Genomic DNA, 22816 nt, shown 5'->3' with positions numbered 1-22816 from the left:
ATGATAGGAGAATACAGGAGGGGGAGGGATGGAGCCAAGAGCTGGACAGGTGATTCCAAAGGGGATATGAGAGGATCATGGGACAGGAGGTCCGGGGAGAAAGACAAGGTGGGGGGGATCCCAGAGGATGGGCAAGGGGTATAGTCAGAGGGACAGAGGGAGAGAAAAGAGAGTGAGAGAAAGAATGTATGTATAAAAATAAATAACGAATGGGGTACGAGGAGGAGGTGGGGCATTAGCGGAAGCTAGAGAAGTCAATGTTCATGCCATCAGGTTGGAGGCTACCTAGATGGAATATAAGGTGTTGTTCCTCCAACCTGAGTGTGGCCTCATCTTTACAGTAGAGGAGGCCGTAGATAGACATGTCAGAATGGGAATGGGATGTGGAATTAAAATGTGTGGCCACTGGGAGATCCTGCTTTCTCTGGCGGACAGAGCATAGGTGTTCAGCAAAACGATCTCCCAGTCTGCGTCGGGTCTCGCCAATATATAGAAGGCTGCATTGGGAGCACCGGACTCAGTATATCACCCCAGCCGACTCACAGGTGAAGTGTCGCCTCACCTGGAAGGGCTGTCTGGCATGTGTAGCACTTGTTCCGCTTACAAGGATAAGTGCCAGGAAGGAGATCAGTGGGGAGGGATGGGGTGGGGGACCAAAAAAAAGGGGAGGTTGATGCCTCGAACATACGGATTGTGGGTAATGGCAAGTGCTTCACTCAGGTCATTTCAGAGGAGTGCCTCATGGATGGTGTCAATCCCCAAGGCACGTTGCAGACTCAGGAAGAGGCAATCCCAATGCCTGGGCCAGTTATCTACAGTATCAACTTTAGAATGGCAGCGTGATGACGCACAGTGACGTTCCGGTCGGCTTGAGGAGGCAGCGCGATAACGTCATCGTGGCGTGCCCCTGCAGCGGTTTAAAGCTGTGCAGGAAACCCCGTGCAGTCGCCAACGCCCGGTGCAGTCGGTGTCTTGTTGGGGTAAGTGACGGGCTGGGGGTACGAGCTTCGGGAACTATTCCGGTTGCGGGGCCCCTCGTCCCGCTGTCTGTACGGTTGTGTCGGGGATGGCGAGCTGAAGGCTCGGTCTAGGGAGATGGGGCGAGCGAGGGAAGCAGGTAGGCGGCGGCGGCGCGGCTGCCACCGCGGCTCCATACAACGCCTGGGCCCTCGCTTCCTGGCCCCGAGCTCTGGTTTCGGTACACGCCGGGAGACATTGGGCGTGGGCCGGCAGAAGCTCGGCCTGCCTCTCCGGGCCTCCTTCCCCTCTTCTCAGTGTATTGAAAGAGGGATGAAGGTCGGTAGTGCCTGGAGGTTCGGCGGCTCCTCTGCCCGGTTCCTGTCTTGTCACCCGGCTTGGGGGCATTGCCTCGTCTGTCTCTTTACGCCCCCCCCCCCACCAAATATGCGCTCCCCTTCCGAATGGAGCCCGGATACGGCAGAGAGTTGACTGGGTGGGGCGGTGCGCTCTTTCGGCCTTATTGCGGCAGCGGAGATTCGGCAAACTGCTTTATATTCAGTGCAAAGGGGGAGGGGTGTGTTTGCTGCATTTTATTTATTCACATCTCGCTAAATGCCGCAGTTTGTAGGCGTCTTCCTCCTTAATTCCAGCTGACACCAGCAACATCCCTGGTTGTGGACAATTTAACTGCATTTAAAGCTGCTGTCATTTTATAAACGGGTTTCCTGTTTTAAGGTTGCTCTCGCATTACAAGGAATCGAAGAGGAAGTTCGAGCGATGCAACTGGGTGCTATTTTGTCATTTTGGGTTAAGGGTTTGCAAACTCTGGAGTGCAGTCATATTTGGACGGGGTTTTGAGCAAATCAGCGTTTTTGAGGTGAAAATGGCACTTGTCTTTGAGATTGAAGGCATAGTTTTGTAAAATGGGTAGGATGATCAGAATTTCCACCTACTGCTGCAAGGTATATAAAAACACTGATTCTATTGTTGGAAGATTTCAGTAGGCCTCTTTTTTCAAAGGCTTGCATTTAAGTACGTTTTTGCTAAGTTGTGATTCTGATTTTTAGTGTGAAAGTCATCTTGATCAATTTAATATGGCAGTTTTCAAAGTGGATTCTGTGTTCCACTTCCAGTATTGATGCATGATGAACAGTATCTACTTGATCGTGTTTTTTTTCCTCCTTGTCCTTGAAATCCTACAGTAGGAAATATAATTCAATGGAGTTTAGTTTTCCCAATTTACTGATTCAGAAGGTAATCTTTTCAAGGATTGTGACATTGTCAGGAAGGCATAAACATGTCATTTTTTGTACATAGTTCAATAGCACTGATTGTCTTCATTCCTGTCTTTTGACTATGATTTGAATCATTCAGGGCCTATATTTTTGTTTGCTTTTGAGACCTATATAGGACTCATCTTGGATTTGGTAATGAGTTGAAGGTTGTATTGCAGTCACAGGAAGTCAGTAGAATGCTTTGCAAGTTAGCCTTGTTTAAGGGTTTCTGAGACTTATTTGGTTTAGTTTTAATGTCTTTAGTTCATTTTTAATTTTCATATGGAAGGAAGATCTAATTGGCGTCAGAGTATCTTTCATTGCATGAATTTCTAGGTGCTTTCACTTTGGGAAGTTAAGTACAGGAGGGATTTTTTTTGTTTTGCTAGTTGTATAAACATTGGTCAAGTTAGATTTTAAAACTTCCAGAAGGTAACACTTCATCTAATTAGAATTCAATATTTTATCGCATATAATGTGAATGTGGTCAATAATCTTTGAAAGAAGGGCATAAATCTTAAACACTGATCTTGAGATATCACTTAAATCCTCCTTGAAGTTGATTATTTGGTGTATTATATTCGGTTCAGGTTGCCTCATGCAGAAAGAATGGTGAGGGTGGGTGAGGTTAACTAGGAAGTTGCCTTTACTGGGGAGTATTGGCTATACAAAGTTGGACCCATTTCAGTTACATTCTCTGGAGCGTTTGAGGCTGAGGGAAAGCCTGACATGATTTGAGAATCTTTTTCCCAAGGTTAAGTAGTAGAAGTCATGGATTTGAGGATGAGCAAGGAGGAGGTTTTTTTTTGGAGTGGTATATGCCTGGAACATGCTGCCAGGATAGTGATGGAAGTAAACATGACAGTGGCCTTTTTAAGATGTGAAGGGAATAGACCATGGATTCTGCGCAGATAAGTGAGATTAGTTTTGTTAGTTGTCATAGTTAGTGCTGAAGATACCTGTTCTGTGCTGTACTGAATTCTTGTATGTCCTATGTAATAAATTTCCTTAGTTTCCTAAGGCAGAATATTAAAGGGAGTTGTTTAATTGGTTTGGACCAATGTAAAGTCTTGAACCCGTCAGAGAGTTCAGCTTCCCAAGAACAAATTTGTTCAGTTCATAACTTCCCTTTAAAGTTACTAAGTTGCAGTGTACACTAAAGTACTTTATTCAGTGTGCCTACTTTGAAGGTGAAGGCTTTGGTTTATGAATCTTCTGGGCCAATAGAAGATGAGAACATTTATAAGGATTGTTCTAGCTGGGTGAACAGTGCAATGTGCCCAGTTGGTTCTGATGCATTTCATAAAATATGAAAGAAAAATGCAACATTGTTGCTTGTTCTTTCAAGTCTCACTTCCTGTGAGGAAACTTTGCACTTGATGCTGTGGTTAGTAACCTTCAGTGTGACTAGTTACAAAGTTGCATCAGCGTTTCTTGGATCACTGGCTGGGTTTTGGACCATAATACAAGTACTGCACCACCTCTATTGTTGTAGTTTGTAATTATTTTTCTAACTGGTTTTCAGTTATTAACAGAAATACTTAAAATTAGCAGGTAAACTCTGTTACCTTTCAGTAAATATTTTTTAAAAAATATTGCTTTACAGCTATTGCACTCTTCAAAGCAATGCTTATGGCTAAGTTTGCCATGCAATATAAACTTTCTTCCAAGAGAAGGAATTGTTGTACTCCCAGCTTCATATTTGTAGCCCTTGCTGAAATCAACAGCCTGGTGATCTTGGACCACAACTAACATGACCTGAGTTCCTCCAGCATTTTCTGTGTATTGTTCTACTTTACCAGCATTTGCAAAACCTCTTGTTTATAACTAATTTGACATAATGTAAAATTGCCTTTACCATTACATTTGGAATTTAAATCCATAGAGTTTTGTCTAGTTGCCTTATGTGCACTGAGGCTGCAAGTTTGTCCAAATACAATCTTTTTTTATTTGTTACTTACACATAACCTCATCACAGACAATTTGATGTTGAGGCCTACAGTGTTAAGCAGGCCTGAGTTTCATGAAGCCCTTTTACTCCATAAATGTTTTTATTGACTGCAGTGACCTTTTTCCTGCTTGTCCATGAGCTATCTTGCATTTGAGTGCTTTTTTTTGTCTGCTTTAGCAAATTTTGGTGCAATACTTTCATGAATGGGAAATTATGAAGTTTACAAGAAATGTGCAAAATTGGAATGAGAAATAGAAACAGGAGGCCATTGGGCTCCCTAACTGCTGCACCCCTCCATTAATTATTCACCCCTTGAGTTATTCTTCTGGACTAATTTTGTATTTTCCCAGTTCCCTTAACATAAAATGTGTAGTCTAATTACCAAGGTGTATTACATGATTGCATTTAAGGAAAAAATATAAATAGCATCCACACCTTGAGTAAGTTCCATCTGGGCAGTCCAGGTCTTGTTAAATGGTTCATTTTCTTTTTAAGACTTGTACTGTGATTAATCAATTTGTGTGATCTTGCTTTAAGCAAGTACGTGTGGTGTCCGAGGATTTATTTTTAAATTATCACAGGCAGTTGTTTAGGTTGGAGGGAATAGGAGTAGAAATTTAAAAGGAATTGACCTGATTTCTGATATTTGTGCCACTTTGTCTTTGCACGCTTGTGGGAAAGTGCTAATCTAGCTTGCCTCAGCAATTCTGCGTCGTTACTCACCAAAATGGAAGCCCTATCCCGAATGAAGAATATAATTTCTGACTCTGCTCTCTGGATGATTGCAAGATGAAGAATTGCACTTGCTGTTAATTCTTCATGAGAAGATACTGCATGAAATGGTTTTTTTTTCAGCCCAATGATTATTAACCATAGATTTTGCACTAATCGTGGGGCGAAGTTTTAAAAAATGCATTTTCCAGCACACTCAGGTTCTACCAACTCTATATGCTAAAAGCAGTTTTGTGACCAATTAACAGATTTGGCATGTCTTTAGAACATAGAAGGGATTTTGAGTGGTCACGGAGCAAATGCAGAAGCTCCATGGACACAGCACCCCAGGTTGGGATGGGAGGCAGTGGTTCAACTGGTTGTACTACCTTTTTTTTTCAGCCCATTGGATCCACACATCCTCTGGGTCTTGAACCCCTAGATTAATGTCTCTTTGGGAGGGGTGAAATTGTAAAAATAGTAAAATACTCTGGCCATTGGGATCATGGCAATTACCTGAGAAATCTGTTGGATCTGGTCCAGCCTCTGGCATTTTATTCAGAGTCCCACAGGCACAGTGCTTCAAATACATGTAAATGTGGAAGTTTCTGGATCTGCCATTCTTTACAAGCAGAGTTCCATTCTTTAGCAACCCACTGGCTTAAATGTTATTGTACTGCATTTTCTTTAAAAATTTCTCTCCTGGTTTTTGATCTATGTGAGTGAAATAGGCCATACCCATTCTATTGGCTTGTTTGTATTATTCCTTCAGCTACTGTCTGCATTCCAAAGAAAACAGTTCTGACCTAATCCGAATTTGGCTAAAACTTCCAGGCAGTATACTGTTGTCCTCTCTTTACAGTGAAATCGCATCATTCCTATAATGTGACCAGAACTGAACACATTACTCTAGCTGTAGATGTGCAAGTATCTGGTGAAAGCTCTTCTGCTCTTGTAATCTACAGGTTATCTAATAATACAATCTGTGACTTCCTGTCTCACCCTTTTCAGGTGACTTGGATGTTCAAGCCTGCTAGCTGTTCCTTCATACTTGCATTATCCTCTATGAACTATTGTAACTGTAAGAAGAAATGGAATTGTCGACTGAGGCAATGTGGCTATTAAAAATAAGCATGCGTGAATTATTTGGGCAGTTGTTTTGCACTGGGAGTGCATTTGCAGCTCTAGTTTTTTTATACCAAACCCAACATGTTGGGTGAGGAAGCAGCAACAGTAGTGGTGGTGGGATGTGGGTAAGGGTGATTCTGGATTGTATGTGTGAATGAAATGGGAAGATGAAATGTGGTTCAGTGGGAGAACAGTGTCACCATCAAATTAACAGTTAATTCTAGTGTTAATACAAAGGACTGGAGTGAAGTTTCAATTTTTCTTGTTTTTTTTCAGCAAGTGAACTTGTACCAGATACTGGATGGCAGATAGTATTGAAGCAATGAATGGTTCACAATGAATATTTTTGTCAAATAAATGGGACTACCAAATGTGAAACCTTAATGACTAGTTCAGGAGATGATGGAACGTGTGACAGATGCTAAGAACATTAGAATTGGTTAGAAGGCGTAGAAGAGAAATTTAAAAGGAAATCTAAGAGGTTATTAGATACAAGAGGTTGTAGGTGCTGGAACCTTTAGCAAAGAATGGCTGCTAGATGAAACTAGATCAGGCAGCATCTGTACAGGAAATGGACATTCAAGGTTTTGTTGAGATCCTTCATCTGCATTGAAAGAATAGGGGTAATGACCAGTCTAAAGTTAAGAGATAGGCAATGGCTGGAAATTGATAGATGTATCCACGTGAGGAATGATGAATTGGAACATAGAGGAGGGAATAGGGGAAATAGTAACATGCTGGCTGACTAAGTTTGGTAAAAGAGGTGGGGTGGGCAAATGGGAGCATTGGAGGAGGGGCAAGGAGAGAGTGGATACATGGAGTAAGTGGAAGGGGGGTGAAGCTTGGGGATTGGGGGTGTAGAGGTTTGTTTTGTACCCTGAATCACAGGCTCTCAGAGGAGGGCTATGACCTTGGGGGTAAGTTGCAATGTTTCTTAAAAGAAGTCACTATTTTTTGATTTGAATAAAGGCTGTATTGCAGAGCTGTATTGGATTGCTTGGGTGAGTTTCTTAAGGTGGTTTGAAAATCACTATAGTATACCAGTAGTGATGTGTGATTCTGGACAAAAGACTATGGCTTTCATGTACTGAATCATAATTGACTAGAGTCCTGCCATCTGTTCTGTGAATTGATAACCTGTATCTTGGTATTTACTATGTTTGTGCATGTTAGATAGTTGTACTCAGTGGTTAATAAGTGAGACATTATATTGATGTTCTTAGTATCATTTTTAAAAAAAAAAGTCAGGCCCCCCGATACTGTAATTTTGTACTGAGTGAATTGTTACATTGAGATTAAAGTAAATTGCTAAATTACTAGGTTTAGGTGAAACTACATGCTTAATTTATGTGTGCTTTTGTCATTGACTACTTTGCCAGACATGGTTCCTGTATGCAAACCATCAAATATTTAATCAGTTTTGAGTAGACTAGAAAAATTAAGTATGCAAGTAGGAAGTTTTGCACTAACATCATATGAGTAATTATGTTGGAGCTTTTTTTTATTGTCAGAGGCAATGCACTTTGGAAGAAATTGCACTTTGATGCAATTTAATAGATTGCGACTATACATGTTACTCCAAGGAATGCCATGTTTGGCTGTTGTAGTAAGGACAAGCATTGTTTGAACTGCTATTTTTTTAACCAAAGATTTCAATAATTTGATACCCATTATTGCTTGTGGACACAATACATAACTAAGTATAGTTGTGACTGCAAATGTTAAAAGTGCCAAGTTTAAAGTAAATTTATTATCAAAGTATACGTAATAACATGCAACCCTGAGATTCATTTTCTTGTAGGCATATTTAATAAATCCAATAATGACTGCGCCAACCCGACAAAGAACCAGTGTGTAAAAGACGATAAACTGCAAATGCGAAGAGTGAAGAAATAACAATCATAAATAAGCAATAAATATTGAACATGAGATGGGGGAAAAAAGTCCTTGAAAGTGAGTCGATAGGGTGTGGGAATATTTCAACAGTGGGCAAGTGAAGTTATCCCCGATGGTTGAGGGGTAATAACTGTTCTTGAACCTAGTGGTGTGAGTCCTGAGGCTCTTACTACCTTTCTGATGGCAGCAGTGAGAAGAGAGCATGGCCAGGTTAGTGGGTGTCCCTGATAACAGATGTTGCTTTCTTACAAGAACACTGTGTATAGATGTGCTCAATGGTGGTGAGAGCTTTACCCGTGATAGACTGGGCAGTATCCACTACTTTTTTGTAAGATTTTTCCATTGGATGTGTTTCCATATCAGGCCGGGATGCGACCAATAAGTGTACTCTCCTCCACACTTCCATTGAGCTTCATCAAAGATGGCATGTCAAATCCGAAGGAATTTGAGGTGCTGCCATGCTTTCTTCATAATTGCTGTGTCCAGGACAGGTCCTCTGACATAACATTGAGGATTTTAAAGTTGCTGACCCTCTCCACCTCTGATTTTTTTCCAATGAGAACTGATTCATGGACCTCCTGGTTTCCTAATGAAGTCAAAAGTCAGTTCCTTCATCTTATTGAGTAAGAGATTGTTGTGGCACCAGTCAGCAAGATTTTCAGTCTCCCTCCTATGCTAATTCATCACCACCTTTGATTCGGCCTATGACAGTGGTGTCATCAGTGCACTTGAATATGGTATTGGAGTTCTGCTTAGCCATGTCGTAAGTGTAGAGCAGGGGGCTAAGCACATGGCCTTGTGGTGCACCTGTGCTATTGGAGATTGTGAAGATGATGTTGTGGCCAATCCAAGCTGATTGGGATTTGCAAGTGAGGAGGTATTGATGTCAAGCTCTTGAAGCTTGTTGTTTAATCTTGAGGGGATGATGGTATTGAATGCCAAGCTGTAGTCAGTAAGGAGCATCCTGATGTATGTGTCTTTGCTGTCCAGATGCTCCAGGGTTGAGTGAAGAGCCAATGAAATGCCATCTGCTGTTGCGCAGATGGGTAAATTGGAGCAGATCTCTTCTCACGCAGGATTTGTGTTTCAACACCAACCTCACGTCTACAGTGATGACGTGTTTTGAAAGTACTAGGCAATAGTCATTGAGGCAGGTTGCCATGTTCGTAGGCACCTGCGTAATTGAAGCATGTGGGTACCTCAGATTGCTGAAGCGAGAGGTTAAAGATTCAGTGAGCAGTCTATCCAGTTGATCAGAAGGCTTTGGTACTCCCATCTGGGCTGGATTCTTTTTGTGGGTTCACCCTCCCAAAGGATGTTCACACATCGGTTTCACTGAAATCGCAGGATCATTGGGGGCTGGGGGAGTTTGTGATGGGTCCTCCATGCTTTGACGGTCAAAGCGAGCACAGCCTTTCTCCTTTTTGCCCTGGAGGAACCCTTGAAATAATTTTTAGGTCTGAGGGACCACCGGTGTAGAAATTATTTTATCTACAGCTGGCATTACGGTAGTGTGATCAGTAAGTTGTAGAAAAACGATCTAAAAACAATTGTCAATGCTCTTGAGTAGAGAATGAATTTTCTTTGGGTGGGGGTGGAAACAGGTAGTCAAGCTTAGCTTACCTTGAAAATTTTCCCTTTCATAAATTTTAGAGAACTCCTGTAGCAAACATAATAAACTTCTGTTAAATAACTGGCTTAAGCAAAATGGGATTTAATTTTTCTGAAAGTAGGCTTGGTAGATTTGATTTGAATAAAGATTGTAAATTGATCTGGTTAACACTATTTACAGCATGAAGATTTTATTGACATTGTCACTAAAAACCATAAGCCAAAGCTATATGAATAAGAATATAGCAAGGTACAATTTTACTCAGGACTTTAGGGGAAAACCTTTACTAAGTAACATGATCCGGCTCAAATACAGGCCTAGCTTGTGAAACCAGTGCTTGTTTTTTTTTGCTGCCCAAGTACTCAATTCTGGGTCGAACTTGAGATAAGCTCACAGATTTCACCTTCAACTGAAATGATACTATTCCTATCCTTGCTCTTATGCTTGTTAAACAAGAAAAAGCTTGCTCACACATGTAAGAAGTTGAAAACTGCAGCATTGCTTTCCTATTAATGGCAGGATATTCTCACAGAAATCGTGACTTGTCCATGGGTAGATCAGTAAATCTCAATCTTGAGTGCACGCTCAGACTGCAGCTCAGAAGTTTTTCCTCTTCTGTCAAAGGGAAGGTCTCAGGCTGAGCAGAAGATTTGGAGAAAGGGTCCCCCACCCAGTCATACACTTATGTTGAAAGAGGAAAAATGCTATCCAATTTTGTTCTGCATTTCTTCCAGTTGGTTTTCAGTAAGACACAAGACTTATTGATATCCTCCTTCACTCTCAAGCCCAAGCAGCAGTAGAAACATTTCAGGATTTCCTACTACAACAGGACTCCCGCCCCCCCCCCAGCAAAGATTATTGCCTTTTAAATCCAAGAATCTTGTCACTTGAAGTCATAACATCTTCTCCAGGGCATTGCACAGGCTTGTTCAACTGGTTCATATGATGAAAGGGGAAGTTGCGGGAGGTAATTTGGGAGGGTTAGATTGATGTCACAGCCCAAGTTGGGCAAGTCCATTCAATGATCGCAAAACACAGTGCTCCTCATCAGCCTACCATCCTCCCTTCCATGCAATACAGCGCTCATCAATTATCAATGGCCTCCCCATCTCGTGTCAAAAACTGAGAATGGACTCACCAAATAAACAGTCCTACTGTGTACACCATGCTGAGTTGAGAGACCGCTAATGAGTTTGCTAATGGGGCTGTTCAGTCATTGCCCACCACTGTGAGCAGTATCATCGCGAGTAGCGTGAAGTTCAAAAAAAATATTTTTTTATATATCACAGCCTTTGCAGAACCCAAGTTAAGAAACCTTGGTCTAGCTTTACTTGCTATATTTTGTTATTACATTTCTATTGGTCAGTAGTTCAGATGAGTATCTCTATGCTTGTATGAAATTTGAATTTTAACGCAGTAAGCAAAAGTGGAAGTTCAAATATTGCAGAAAACCAAAGGTATTTAAAATAACATTTGGATATTAGTTTCTGTATAACAAGCTTGGTCAACTTTGCATAGATCTATTATAAGCTTGAAAAATTCCTTTTGGAGGAGCATTTAATAGATCAGTGGATTGAAATGTGTGTATAGTATTGTTTCCTGTTGCTGCATCAAACATACAAGGTTATTTCCCTGATGGTCTGTCTGCAGGTTTTCATGGAGTTGATTTAATAAAATATACCAAGAATTAAGTATTACCCCAGGTAGTTTATCCTGCCACTCTATTGGAATGTATTAAAACTACCAGGCAATTAAAATTTGGGTTTAATTTTTTTATTGAATAAACTGCCTTTATTCTTTCGAACCAAATAAATGACCTCGAACAACAGCAAAATTGACTTTCTCCATTTGTGCATCCAAATCGAAGTGATCAAGTAGGCTTACTCCTAAGTTTTCCATCTTATTTAATGACACTGGAATCAATAAGAACTTTACAGTCAAATAAGACTGCAAGTTACAAACTTGGGTCCCAATGATCCCGTAGAATACAGTTCAATCCTGTATGCAAAATATTAATGCCTACTCTTCACCTTTGTAATAAGGTTGAAGTGCAGCACAGTTGACCGCATAGTACTCTTTGAAACCCCATTTTCTACAGAATCATAAATATTTAAAAAGTCAAGCTCAACTTGTTCTGAAATCCATGTCATTGTTTTTATTATCTTTAAAACATAACATTATTAGACAGCCAAAATTAGTCAAGATTCTGGTTTAATGTAAATAAAGTGTCTGCTATCTGCATCCCTGGCCAAGTACACAAAACAAAGATAAGATCTCAGGTCACTATCTTGTCTCTGCTATGATGCACTCTGGCAAATATTTGTTGAAGCTAGTGATGCTAGTTGACAAGCTTTGACATGAACTAGTTAGGCTGCAAGGAATTGGATATCCCACTGTAAATATCAGCTGAAAAAGGCACAAACATGAAACATGCTTTACATACCATCCCTGTAAACATCCCATCTTGCCCAAAAGTTAATGTGCAAACAGCTGTCTTGTACCAATGCAATGGGAAAAGGAAGCAAAATTCACTCAACGCTGCAGCATGGAGGCACAATAAGTTTAAAATAATCAGTAACTACATCAGATACCTTCAATTCAGTGACAAAAGTACACAACTGACATTAAGCTTCAAGAATAATACTAAGAGCTAGTGTTAGTTGACAGGCAATAACCCTAAAGGCATCGGAAGAGATAGTGAGATACAACTGCTACTAGCTTCATATTGCAGTTCCACCCACAAACTAGTACCGGTAGCAACTGTAGACTTGCAAGGTTTCTCTACGATCTCTGTAGGACCGCAGCAACGGTAAAGTGCACTAATCTCATGAAAACATCCGCAATTAAAATAAGCCATTTGTACACTAAGAAAATGTGGAGTAAGAGGTGGAAGTTAAACATGCAGAAATATTATGCAACACATAATGGTGGAGGAACTCAGCAGGTCAGGCAGCATCTATGGAAATGAATGAACAGTCGATGTTTCAAGCCGAGACCCTTCTTCAGGACTGGAAAAGGAGGGGGCAAAGTGCCTGAATAAAAAGTGGACAGAGGGGAAGGCGGATAGCTGTATGATGGGTAAAGCCAGGTGGGTGAGAAAGGTAAAGGATAGGAGAAGAGGGTGGACCAGAGGAGAAAGGAAAGGAGGAGCGCCAAGGGAAAGTGAGAAGAGGTAAGGGGACAGAGTGGGGAACAGAAGAGGGGACGAAATTTTTTTTTAAACCGGAAGAAGAAATTGATTTTCATGCCATCAGGTTACTACCCTAACAGAATACAAGGTGTTGCTCTTCCACCAAGGGTGGCCTCGTCTTGGCACAAGAGGAGGCAGTGGACTGACAATTCGGAATGGGAATTAAAATGTTTGGCCACCGGTAGTTTCCACTTTTGGCATATGGAGCAGAGATGCTCGACAAGCAGTACCCCAATTGATGATGGGCCTCACCAACAAAGAGGCTGCATCAGGAGCACCTGACAATTGATTTGCAGGTGAAATGTTGCCTCACCTGGAAGGACTGTTTGAGGTCCTGAATGGAAGTGAAGGAGGTGGTGAATGGGCAGTTGTAGCACTTTAGCCCCTTGCAGGGATAAGTGCCGAGAGGAATATTAGTGGGCAATGACGAATGGACAAGGGAATCATGGAGCGAGTGGTAGCTGCAGAAAGTGGATGGGAGTTAGGGAGGTAAAGACATGTTTGGTGGTAGGATCTCATTGAATATGGTGGGAGTTGTGGAGAATAATGTGTTGGATGTTGAGGCTGTTGGGCTGGTGGCAGGGTCAAGAGGAACTCCATCATTGTTAAGGCGGCGGAAAAATGAGTGAGAAATGTCATGCAGTACTTTAAACGTGATCAAGCTTGAAATACCAATTTTCAGTACAAATGTAACCTGCAGTCTAGAATTCAGGTGGTTCCTCACCAACAATATCAGATATTGGCTGATTTATGTTCAACCAAATTCTGTATAGTTGAAGCAGCATATTTCAATTGTGAGCCAATTACTTACAATTCAGCCCCAAGGCCTTTAACTGCTATTTTTTCTTGAATACAAACATTTTAGTTTAAGAACAAAAAGGAATGCTGAAGCTTTGCACATTGTAGCACGTGAATGATACTGCAAGTTATCTCATAAGGAAGCATAAATACAGCTCATGTTTTAATAGCTATTGCTCAAAGCATAATTTTCAAATTGGGTGTTTTTATACTAATAACTTCATTGTTGGTTGACAAACGAAGAGCATATCTGGGGAACAGCTTACTTGTATAGGGCTTTCACATCTGTTGCAAAATACTCCACTGAAGTGTTACAATTTAATTTGATCACTACGAGATTGGCCAAAAACTGGAGTCCAAATAAACCCAAAACAAAAGGGAGAGAAATTTACAGGACTTGGTTCACACAGCTGTTGTTCAACAGTTTAAAGAGAACTACGCAGACCAGACCAGTTTGGAGGAACATATTTTTTTATATAAAGGTAAAACAAGTAAAGCTTAGACAGCCAATGCAGGGGCCATGGAAGTATTTTCAAATCCAAGAACTATTTTAAGTTAAGACTTAAGCAATTGGCAGACCATGGGAATAGAGGAAAGGTGGTCAGCAAGTACAGACTACATTTCTGCAGCTAAGGCCCTTAAAATTTCAGCTCTTTAAATCAAATCAGCTGCAAAATTTAATACAAGTATACCCAGATTAGATAGTTTATTTTCAGTTTCCAAGAGTGGTATGGTAGTGTAGCAGTTAACGCAATGCTTTGTAAGGCCAGCAATCATCAATTGTGGTTCAATTCCTGCCCCTGTACACAAGGATGTTCTCCCCATGAACGCAAGGGTTTCCTCCAGGTGCACTAGTTTCCCTCCGACAGTCTGAAGACGTACTGATTAGTAGGTTAACTGGTCATTCAGAAGTGTCCTGTGATTAGGCTATGTTAATTAGGTGGGTTGCTGGATGGTGCAGTTTGTTAAGCCGGAAGGCGCTATTCTGCACTGTACCTCCATATAAAAATTAAAAATGATGCTACCTGGTTATAAAAAGATTAAAGATTAGTAATGTCACGTACATCAAAGCAGTGAAATGTGTCACTTTGCATCAATGACCACAGTCAGAAGCTGGCCCATATCATCATGCATCCAGCACCAACACAGGATGTCCACAACACTAGCCCTAACCTATGCACCTTTGGAATGCAAGAAGAAGCCCACATGGTCACAGGGAGAACGTACAAACTCCTTGCAGACAACAGCAGGAATTGAACCCCAGTGACCAGTGACACTGTAAAGCATTGCGTTAACTGCCATACTATGAAATTCAAAAGAAACTGACAAGATGTATTAAATTTTGAAGCTGGGTTGATAAATGTAACTGTATAGTTTGATTTTTATGGACAATCTTCATGTTGCCAATGACAAAAAGTCAACCTTCACTGAGTGCAGGTGGTGGTGGGGTCATCAATAAGCAGCATTCTATAATTCCAGAAAGTGTCATGGCATATATTTCAGGTCCACATTCACCAGATGCTGCAGTCCAATTCCTGCAGCAACTTGGTTTCAGTATTTATTAAACAGCTTTCAGCACTCTGAAACCTATAGCTGAAAATAAAAGCACTGGAGTTGCTGTTAGAATGTTAGAAAACAAATACTCTAAGCTTGAGACAGAGTTTTCAGATGCTAGAATGTGGAGCAGCAAAAAAAAAGCTATGCTGGAGAAACTCAACAGGTCAGGCAGTAAAGAGGTTGGGTTGAGGCCATTCATCTCCTAGACAGAAAGTAGTGGAGAAATGGGCAATATAAAAAGTGGCAGAACAAAAGTTGGCAATAAGTGGGTTGGGATGAGGAGGGATCGATCAGTGAGCTATTTTTTTGCTCCCTTAAGATGTATTAACACTGCTTTATTGATAACAAGCTTCAAATCAACATATGTATGCAGCCAATTTATGAAGGAACACAAAATAGGAGCAAAGCACTCAGTCCTTTAAGCTGTCCCTGCCATTAAGTATCATGACCAGTCTTCTACAAGTTATTTTAACTTTTGTTCCAAATACCCCAGTGATTTAGCTTCCACAACTTTCTACCATAGAGTATTCTGGAGATTCACTTTCAGATGCACCACCACATTTTAAAAAATCACTCCCTACTCTTGTAACTATGACCCCTTGAGGAATTCCACAAGTGGAAGAGTGAACATTTACCCTGCTGTGCCTCCTTAGTATCTTGCACTTCAACATGAATAATCTCACTTTAATATAGAATACTCTGTTTTTTTTCCCATTTTGGCAATGATGCCTTCAGATTCAAAGTGAACAGCTTCACTCCTCACGTTACTGACATTGGAGAGGGTTCAAAGAAGATTCAACAGAATGATTCCAGCAATGAAAGGGTTATCATATGAGGAATGTCTGGCAGCTCTTGGGCTGTATTCCCTGGAGTTCAGGAGAATGAGGAGTGATCTCATAGAAACATTCAGAATGTTAAAAGACCTGAACAGATTAGATAGGCAAAGTTACTTCCCATGGTAGGTAGGGGATCCTAGCACAGGAGGGCACAACTTCAGGATTGAAGGACGTCCTTTTGAACTGAGATGCAGAGAAATTACTTTAGTCAGAGGTTGGTAAATCTGTGGAATTTGTTGCCACAAGTGGCTGTGGAGGCCAAGTCTTTGGATGTATTTAAGGCAGAGATAGATAGGTTCTTGATTAGCCAGGGCATCAAAGGGTATGGGGTGAAAGGGGAGTGGGGATGACTGGAAGAATTGGATCAGCCTAGGATTGACTGGCGGAGCAGACTCAATGGGCCAAATGGCTTACTTCTGCTCCTATATCTTACGGTCTTATTACATTCCTTTGCCAAGCTTTTACCCATTCAATGTTCTGTACAGTCCTAATATCCTCATCGCCATATGGGCTTTAATTTTTTTTTTTGGAGTCAATCATTAATGCAATGATGATTACTAGCTCAAACTTCTATTGATGAGTTATAGAACTAAAAGTTTAGAACCAAACAATGGTAAACTATTGGAGTAACCTGGGTTAGTGTGCCAGCTTTGGGTGAGATTGGCAGTGGGAAGCAGGCCTGCAGAAGGCAGGATGTAGTTTAAAAGTAGCCTCTTGAGAAAGAGTACCTGGAGAGTTGGGGTTAGAGAAAAAAGCGAAGTGAGCTTAGGGACAAGGAAAACAGTGCTTATTTGGGGAATGTGAGCAGTTTGAAGAATGGGAGAGGGGTGGAGTGTGAATGTCCATGGTCAGACTTGCAGACAGAATCTACAAAAGACTAAGAGATAACAGAATGGACAAAATGGCTCATCAAGTTTTCTCCATTTGAATATTGTTGATTTGTTTCTCTTTCAACCCTGCTCTACTGCCTTCTCCCCATAATCTTTCATGTCCTTACTAGACAAGAACTTATCAACCCCTGCTTTAAAAATACCCAATGGCTTATCCTCCACAATCATCTGTGGCAATGAATTCTACAAATTCACTATCCTCCAGTTAAAGAAATTCCTGTTTAAAAGATGCTCTTTGGTTCTGGACTCTCCCACTACTTGAGGCACCATCTCCACATCTAGGCCTGTCGATATTTAGATTTCAATGCTATTTTCCCCTCCCCATTCTTCAAAAGTCCGACAAGTACAGGCCCAAAATCATCAACCACTGCTCATACATTAACCCTTTCATCAGGATCATTCTTGTAAACTTCCAGGACCCATAACTGCTCATAGTCCTCCAAAAATGTGGTCTGATCAAAGCCTTAATGCCTCAGTATTGCTTCCTTTTTATATTCAACAGCAAAGCCTGATCTTCAGTTATGTACTGCAACATTGGTGTAACACTTCTGTCAAGTTCTACTCTGTTAGAAGAACTTGCTCTTTTTACATCTAGAAACAGGCTATGCTCAGACTGACATGAGAGGGTGTGCAACTTAAACTTTAGTTCTGAACTGGAGTTTGAGATTGGGCACATTGATGCTTGAAGTGGGTGGGGGAAGAGGGATGGTGGAAAGTTCATCTAGATAGCAAATGGTACTTTTCAAAATGAAACACTGCAGTGACCTGTTGAACAAGTGACAAGGGATGTAATGGAAAATGGTATTGTTTGATGCTGGTTAAAGATCAGCTTGAGTGCTGGTAGTATGCTTGCCTAATAACTTTACTAGGCTGGCGAGAACATTTCCAAGGGTGCTAGAATAACACTCTCAAATTGAGAGGTAGCAAGTTAACTCTACTGTTAACAGAATGAGAGAGAAAGTAGAACCAGAGACCAGTCAGCTTGTCACTTACCATCCTCAAACACCAACTAATTTGGAGTTGAAGCATACCTTCACAAATTCACATCAACTCTGTGCAATACCAACTTTTGCTGCCTTAGTTAACCAGTGTTTTTTGAACAAGCTATTGGGGAAGGGCACTAAGGAAATATTGAACAGAGTTCATATGAATTCATTAAAAGATGTTTTATTTCAAAGCTGGTGGTTGAAGATGTAATCTGCCAGTAAATGAATTGTTCTGTATTTGGGTTTCTGGAAGCTCTAGTTTCCCATACACAAATAAGATTGTAATTTGCAGCTAATGATTTACTGTCAAGTTTAAAGCAGAGAAAAGGTGCAAAGGTTATTTTTGGATCAAAGCCCTGTGTAGTTGAGCTTCATCTTAACATCTGCTTTTAGCACGCAAACCAGGATTGTAATCAACAAGCATCAGCGCAGACTACTGCATTTCAAGATCTTGATGACCAAATTCCAGTTAAAATACCAAAATGGAACTTAGTTCTTTGTTACAGCTTTGAATTTGGTGTAGCTAATCCTCATCAGTATGCTTCACTAACTTCGGCTGTACAGGTCAATGTGGATCCATTTTAAGTGCTCAACTGAAAAAATAAACATTGTTTCAACTGCATACTTCTATACAACTGCAAATGCACACAAAGATACGTATTTGCGTTGTTTCAAACCAACCAACCTTTGGATACGAGCTTGAATTGGTCTAAAATTGCAGATGTACATGCGCTACCAATCAAATCCACACAGCTTTCCCATTGACACTGCATGTTCTACTTGCCATCTGACCTCTTTTAATCCTAAAACTTTCTTTATCATTGGTGCCAGGATTTCTCTCCTATAAAAAGAATTTCAACCTCACCCAAGTTGCAGGATGGATATCTATTTTTACTAAAATCATAAATCATCACTAGGATCCAAGACAGAATTACAAAAATAATTTTACTACTAGCCTCTACAGTACTCTACTGATAGACCTTCACTCACTGGGACATGCACTCTTATTAATACCATAAGGGAGGAGGTACAGGAGCTTAAAGACCCACACATTTGATTATGGAACACATTATTTCCCTTCCAGATTTTAGAATGGTCTATGAACATTGGAAGGCCTGTTAAATGTGGATAAACTTGTACAAATGTACGGTGGTGAGCATTCTGACAGACTGCATCACTGTCTGGTATGGAGAGGGGAGGCTACTGCACAGGATTGAAAGAAGCTTCAGAAAGTTGTAAAATTAGGGTATTCTGTAGTAGCCACGACATCTTCAAGGAGTGGTGCCTCAGAAGGGTGACATCCATTATTAAGGACCCCTGTCACCCAGGACATGCCCTCTTTCTCATTGCTACCATCAGGAAGGCTGAAGGCACACTCAGCGATCTCGGGAGCAGCTTCTTCCCCTCTGCCATCTGATTTCTAAATGGATGTTGAACCCATAAATACTACCTCACTTTATTATTATTTCTATTTTTGCACTGCTATTTAATCTAACTAATGTGTGTGTATATGTTTTTATATATATTATATAAAATTTAAATTCTACAAGACAACTGGGTGATCCATTGGGGCACCTTTTGAGAGAAAGGTAGTGCAGTGTGATGTGCTTTGGAAATTAAAGAAGAACTCAGTGTATTAAAGAAGAAAGACACGTAGCAAGACAAATACTGCTCCTTGTTTAACGATGGACACTTTTTATGACTACATCTCTCACAATAATTACTCTGTGCCACGTATTCTCGAGTTAATCTTCCCTTTTCTCCTGTCTCTTTCCTCCTCCTCTGCCTGTTTTTGTCATTCTGGAGATGCGCAGCCCTTTCATCCTTCATCTCTTCTAACATTTATTTTTTTCCCTTTGATCCTGGAGTCGTGCGGCCCTGCCTCATCTGATTGTTGTTCTCTCCCTCTCCTTGCTGCTTCCTGATGACATTTGGTGTCCTCTCTTGACCGTAATGTCCCCTTTCTCTTTCCACACGACATAATTAGGCTATTCATTTTTTTTTACCCTAATGCTTGATAGAAGATAGGAAGCAGTAACACCAAAGCCTCCAAGATGCTGTTGTTTCTTGATGATGTGGTTGGTGCTCTCGTAAATGGACGTGATAGCCCTGCCCTTTTGCTGCGGTTGGTGTGGCTGCTGTGAGCATGGTGAGGCGCTGCTGAGGCTGGCCGTGCGCATGTGTCGGGCTGTGGCGTCCCAATTTCCATGATGGCCGATTGGGTCTCGGGTGAAAGGCAGCCTGTTGACTTTTGGTGAATGAGCTATTTTATACGAATATATAACCCTGAACTTTGCCTGCATTCTGTGAGTTAGTGCATTTTAATTGGATTTAGCCGAAAAAAGTGCCGCTGTAATGCACTGTTTGCTCTAATTGAAGGTCACAAACAGAGCATGAGAGTTTTAGTAGTAGATAGATATTTATCATGTGCATGGTACTGTTGCTGCTAAGTTAACAAATTTTATGACACAAGCTGATTCTGATGTAGGGAGAGTATTTGAAGTAGTGGAAGAGTGAGGGCCATAAGGCACAGCTTTGGAATAGATGAAGATCCCTTTAGAACAGAAATGAGGAATTCCTTTAGCCAGAGGATGGTGAATCTGGAATTCATTTCCACAAACAGCGATGGAATCTTTGGGTTTATTTAAAGTGGAGTTTGATACATTCTTGATTAGTAAGAGTGTCAAAGGTTGTGGGGAGAGAGCAGGAGAATGAGGTTGACAGAATTAAATCAGCCACGATCAAATGGTGGAGCAAACTCGATGGCCAAATGGCCATTTCTGCTTATCATCTTGTAGTTGGTAGATCAGCCAGCATTGTTTAGAATACTGGAAAAGAATGTGGGAATTTGATTCTGAAGAATGGATCTGTCTAGTTGCCTGTTTGAGAGGGTTCCATAAGTGATGGACCTATTCATTGCAATCTTTCCTGCACGTGGTATTGATCATCAGTCACTGGAAATATGAAATTTGTTGTTGTCATTATACCTTAAACTAATTGTAGCATGACATCTGTATTGTGCTTAATTTCATGTGCTGTTATAGTTCCTTGATCCTTAATATTTGCTGATTGATTGCTTACCTAGAGTTGGCAATATTGCACAGAATCTTTTTAAATTAATAAACATTCATATAATTCAGTTGTTTCAATTTCTGCAGCACTTTAATTTGACCTGCTAAATATTGGTGTGGCTGAGTAGTTTCAAATGGCATGTAGCATTTTGGTGGGCCACATTGCTTCACTAAAAACAGTTTTAAACAATCCTGCGAGTTTTTTAAAAAAAACGAAGGGTCTCGGCCTGAAACGTCGACTGTACCTCTTCCTAGAGATGCTGCCTGGCCTGCTGCGTTCACCAGCAACTTTGATGTGTGTTGCTTGAATTTCCAGCATCTGCAGAATTCCTGTTGTTAGCTTTTGTAATTGTGATCTGAATTGCTTTTGGCTTGCAAATTCAGTGACGTGCACTATTCAAAGTTTTTGCTCGCTCTTCTTGAAAGCAACTTGAGTGAATCTTGTCTATACTCTGGGAGAATATTCCCAATGAGGATATACTTGGAGAATTTTCATGCTTTTGGAAATTGCCTTTTATGTAGGTGGAGACTGTTTTCTAATATTAAGACAAGTAGTCTCATCAAAGTATACAACCTTCTTTTAAACTTAAAAGGTTTTACATTAAAGATGTGGGAAGGCTTGTTTTCCCTGGCTAAGTCGTAAAGGACATCAGCATAGTTTCTGAAAAGAGGTAGATTGGTAGAATTTCTTCAGAGAGTGGGGATCTTTGCAATTCTCTACCCCAGAGGGCTTTGGCGCTTCAACTTCTGTAGTGATCCAAAATCAGGTGTTTTTTGGATATTAAAGGGATAAATGGTGAAAAGTGACAAGTAGAAGGCAGTCATTATCTTGATGAATGGCAGAGCAAGCTTGAATGCATACTCCTGTTTTTCAGTCCTTATTTTGCGTAGTTAATGATATCTTGCCAATATTGCTACCTTTTTAAAGAATTTAATTTCAGAAAGCATGGATTTGTTTTAATATATTTCCTTTTTTCTTTTCCAGATACAGCAATATTTTCAATATAATAAAAGTGGAGACTTGAAAGTGACCTACAGCTATGCAGACTATTAAATGTGTTGTAGTTGGTGATGGTGCTGTTGGTAAAACATGTCTCTTAATCTCTTACACAACAAACAAATTTCCATCAGAGTACGTTCCTACGGTAAGTATAGTAATTAAAATGTAACTGATATGGTGTCAATCATCAAAATTTAATTGATGTAATTGGGTAAATGCACAACAATTGGAGTCATACATGACAACTGCTTGCACACCCAATATCAGTAGCAGGTGTGGCCTTGTAATAGGTAAACATCCCACTTGTGCCTCTTGTATGGTATTTGCACTGCACTTTTGTCTTTTTGTGGAATTCGTCTAATAGATCATTTGACATCTTTCTGAAGGAGAGTCCATCTTCAGGACTGGTATTTCTGTGAATGCTTTATAGCTGCTGCAGTCTAGATGCTAGGTTTCCCTCTAATTGTCTAAATGATGCAAGCAAACTTAGCTGTTTAGTAACACACATCAAAATTGCTGGTGAACGCAGCAGGCCAAGCAGCATCTATAGGAAGAGGCGCAGTCGACGTTTCAGGCCGAGCTGCTTGGCCTGCTGCGTTCACCAGCAATTTTGATGTGTGTTGCTTGAATTTCCAGCATCTGCAGAATTCCTGTTGTTAGCTGTTTAGTATTGTTTCATCTTAACTGATAACTAAAATTGGCACAAATGTTTATTAGTGGATCAGATGTAAATTTCAGTTGGATAATTGTGTTAATTAATATCTGTAAGGGTTAAGGCTGAAACTTAATTAAACATGCCTGGTTTGTATCACAGGGCAAAATAGCCATTTGGATAAAAGTTAATCTTGAATAAATTGTACTGTAGTATATCCTGTTCATCTCTACCCCTCTCCCCTCACCTCTTTACAGGATGATGTTTCAAGTCAAATATCCCTAAACATATTGTAGTGTTTGGC

At 40.6% G+C, this 22816-nt stretch overlaps 1 protein-coding gene across 3 annotated transcripts in view; it reads left to right on the top strand.

Moving 5' to 3' along the window:
• Window positions 1-868: 868 nt before the first annotated feature.
• The window catches only part of cdc42 (cell division cycle 42), a 32291-nt gene continuing 10343 nt past the window's right edge, over window positions 869-22816 (top strand). Inside the window, exons 1-2 of one of the 3 annotated variants that reach the window (XM_063033213.1) lie at window positions 869-980; window positions 21846-22005. In XM_063033213.1, the coding sequence (XP_062889283.1) occupies window positions 21901-22005 (105 nt within the window). In that variant the 5' untranslated portion in view covers window positions 869-980; window positions 21846-21900. Of the gene's footprint in view, window positions 981-1095; window positions 1118-21845; window positions 22006-22816 lie in introns of those variants that run through there. The other 2 variants (XM_063033214.1, XM_063033215.1) reach the window with 2 other exon arrangements.

Source organism: Mobula hypostoma, chromosome 25, assembly GCF_963921235.1.
Source record: "Mobula hypostoma chromosome 25, sMobHyp1.1, whole genome shotgun sequence".
NCBI classification, from domain to species: domain Eukaryota; kingdom Metazoa; phylum Chordata; class Chondrichthyes; order Myliobatiformes; family Myliobatidae; genus Mobula; species Mobula hypostoma.
Note: the sequence above shows the minus strand (reverse complement) of the source record. Positions and strands in the feature narration are given on the sequence as shown.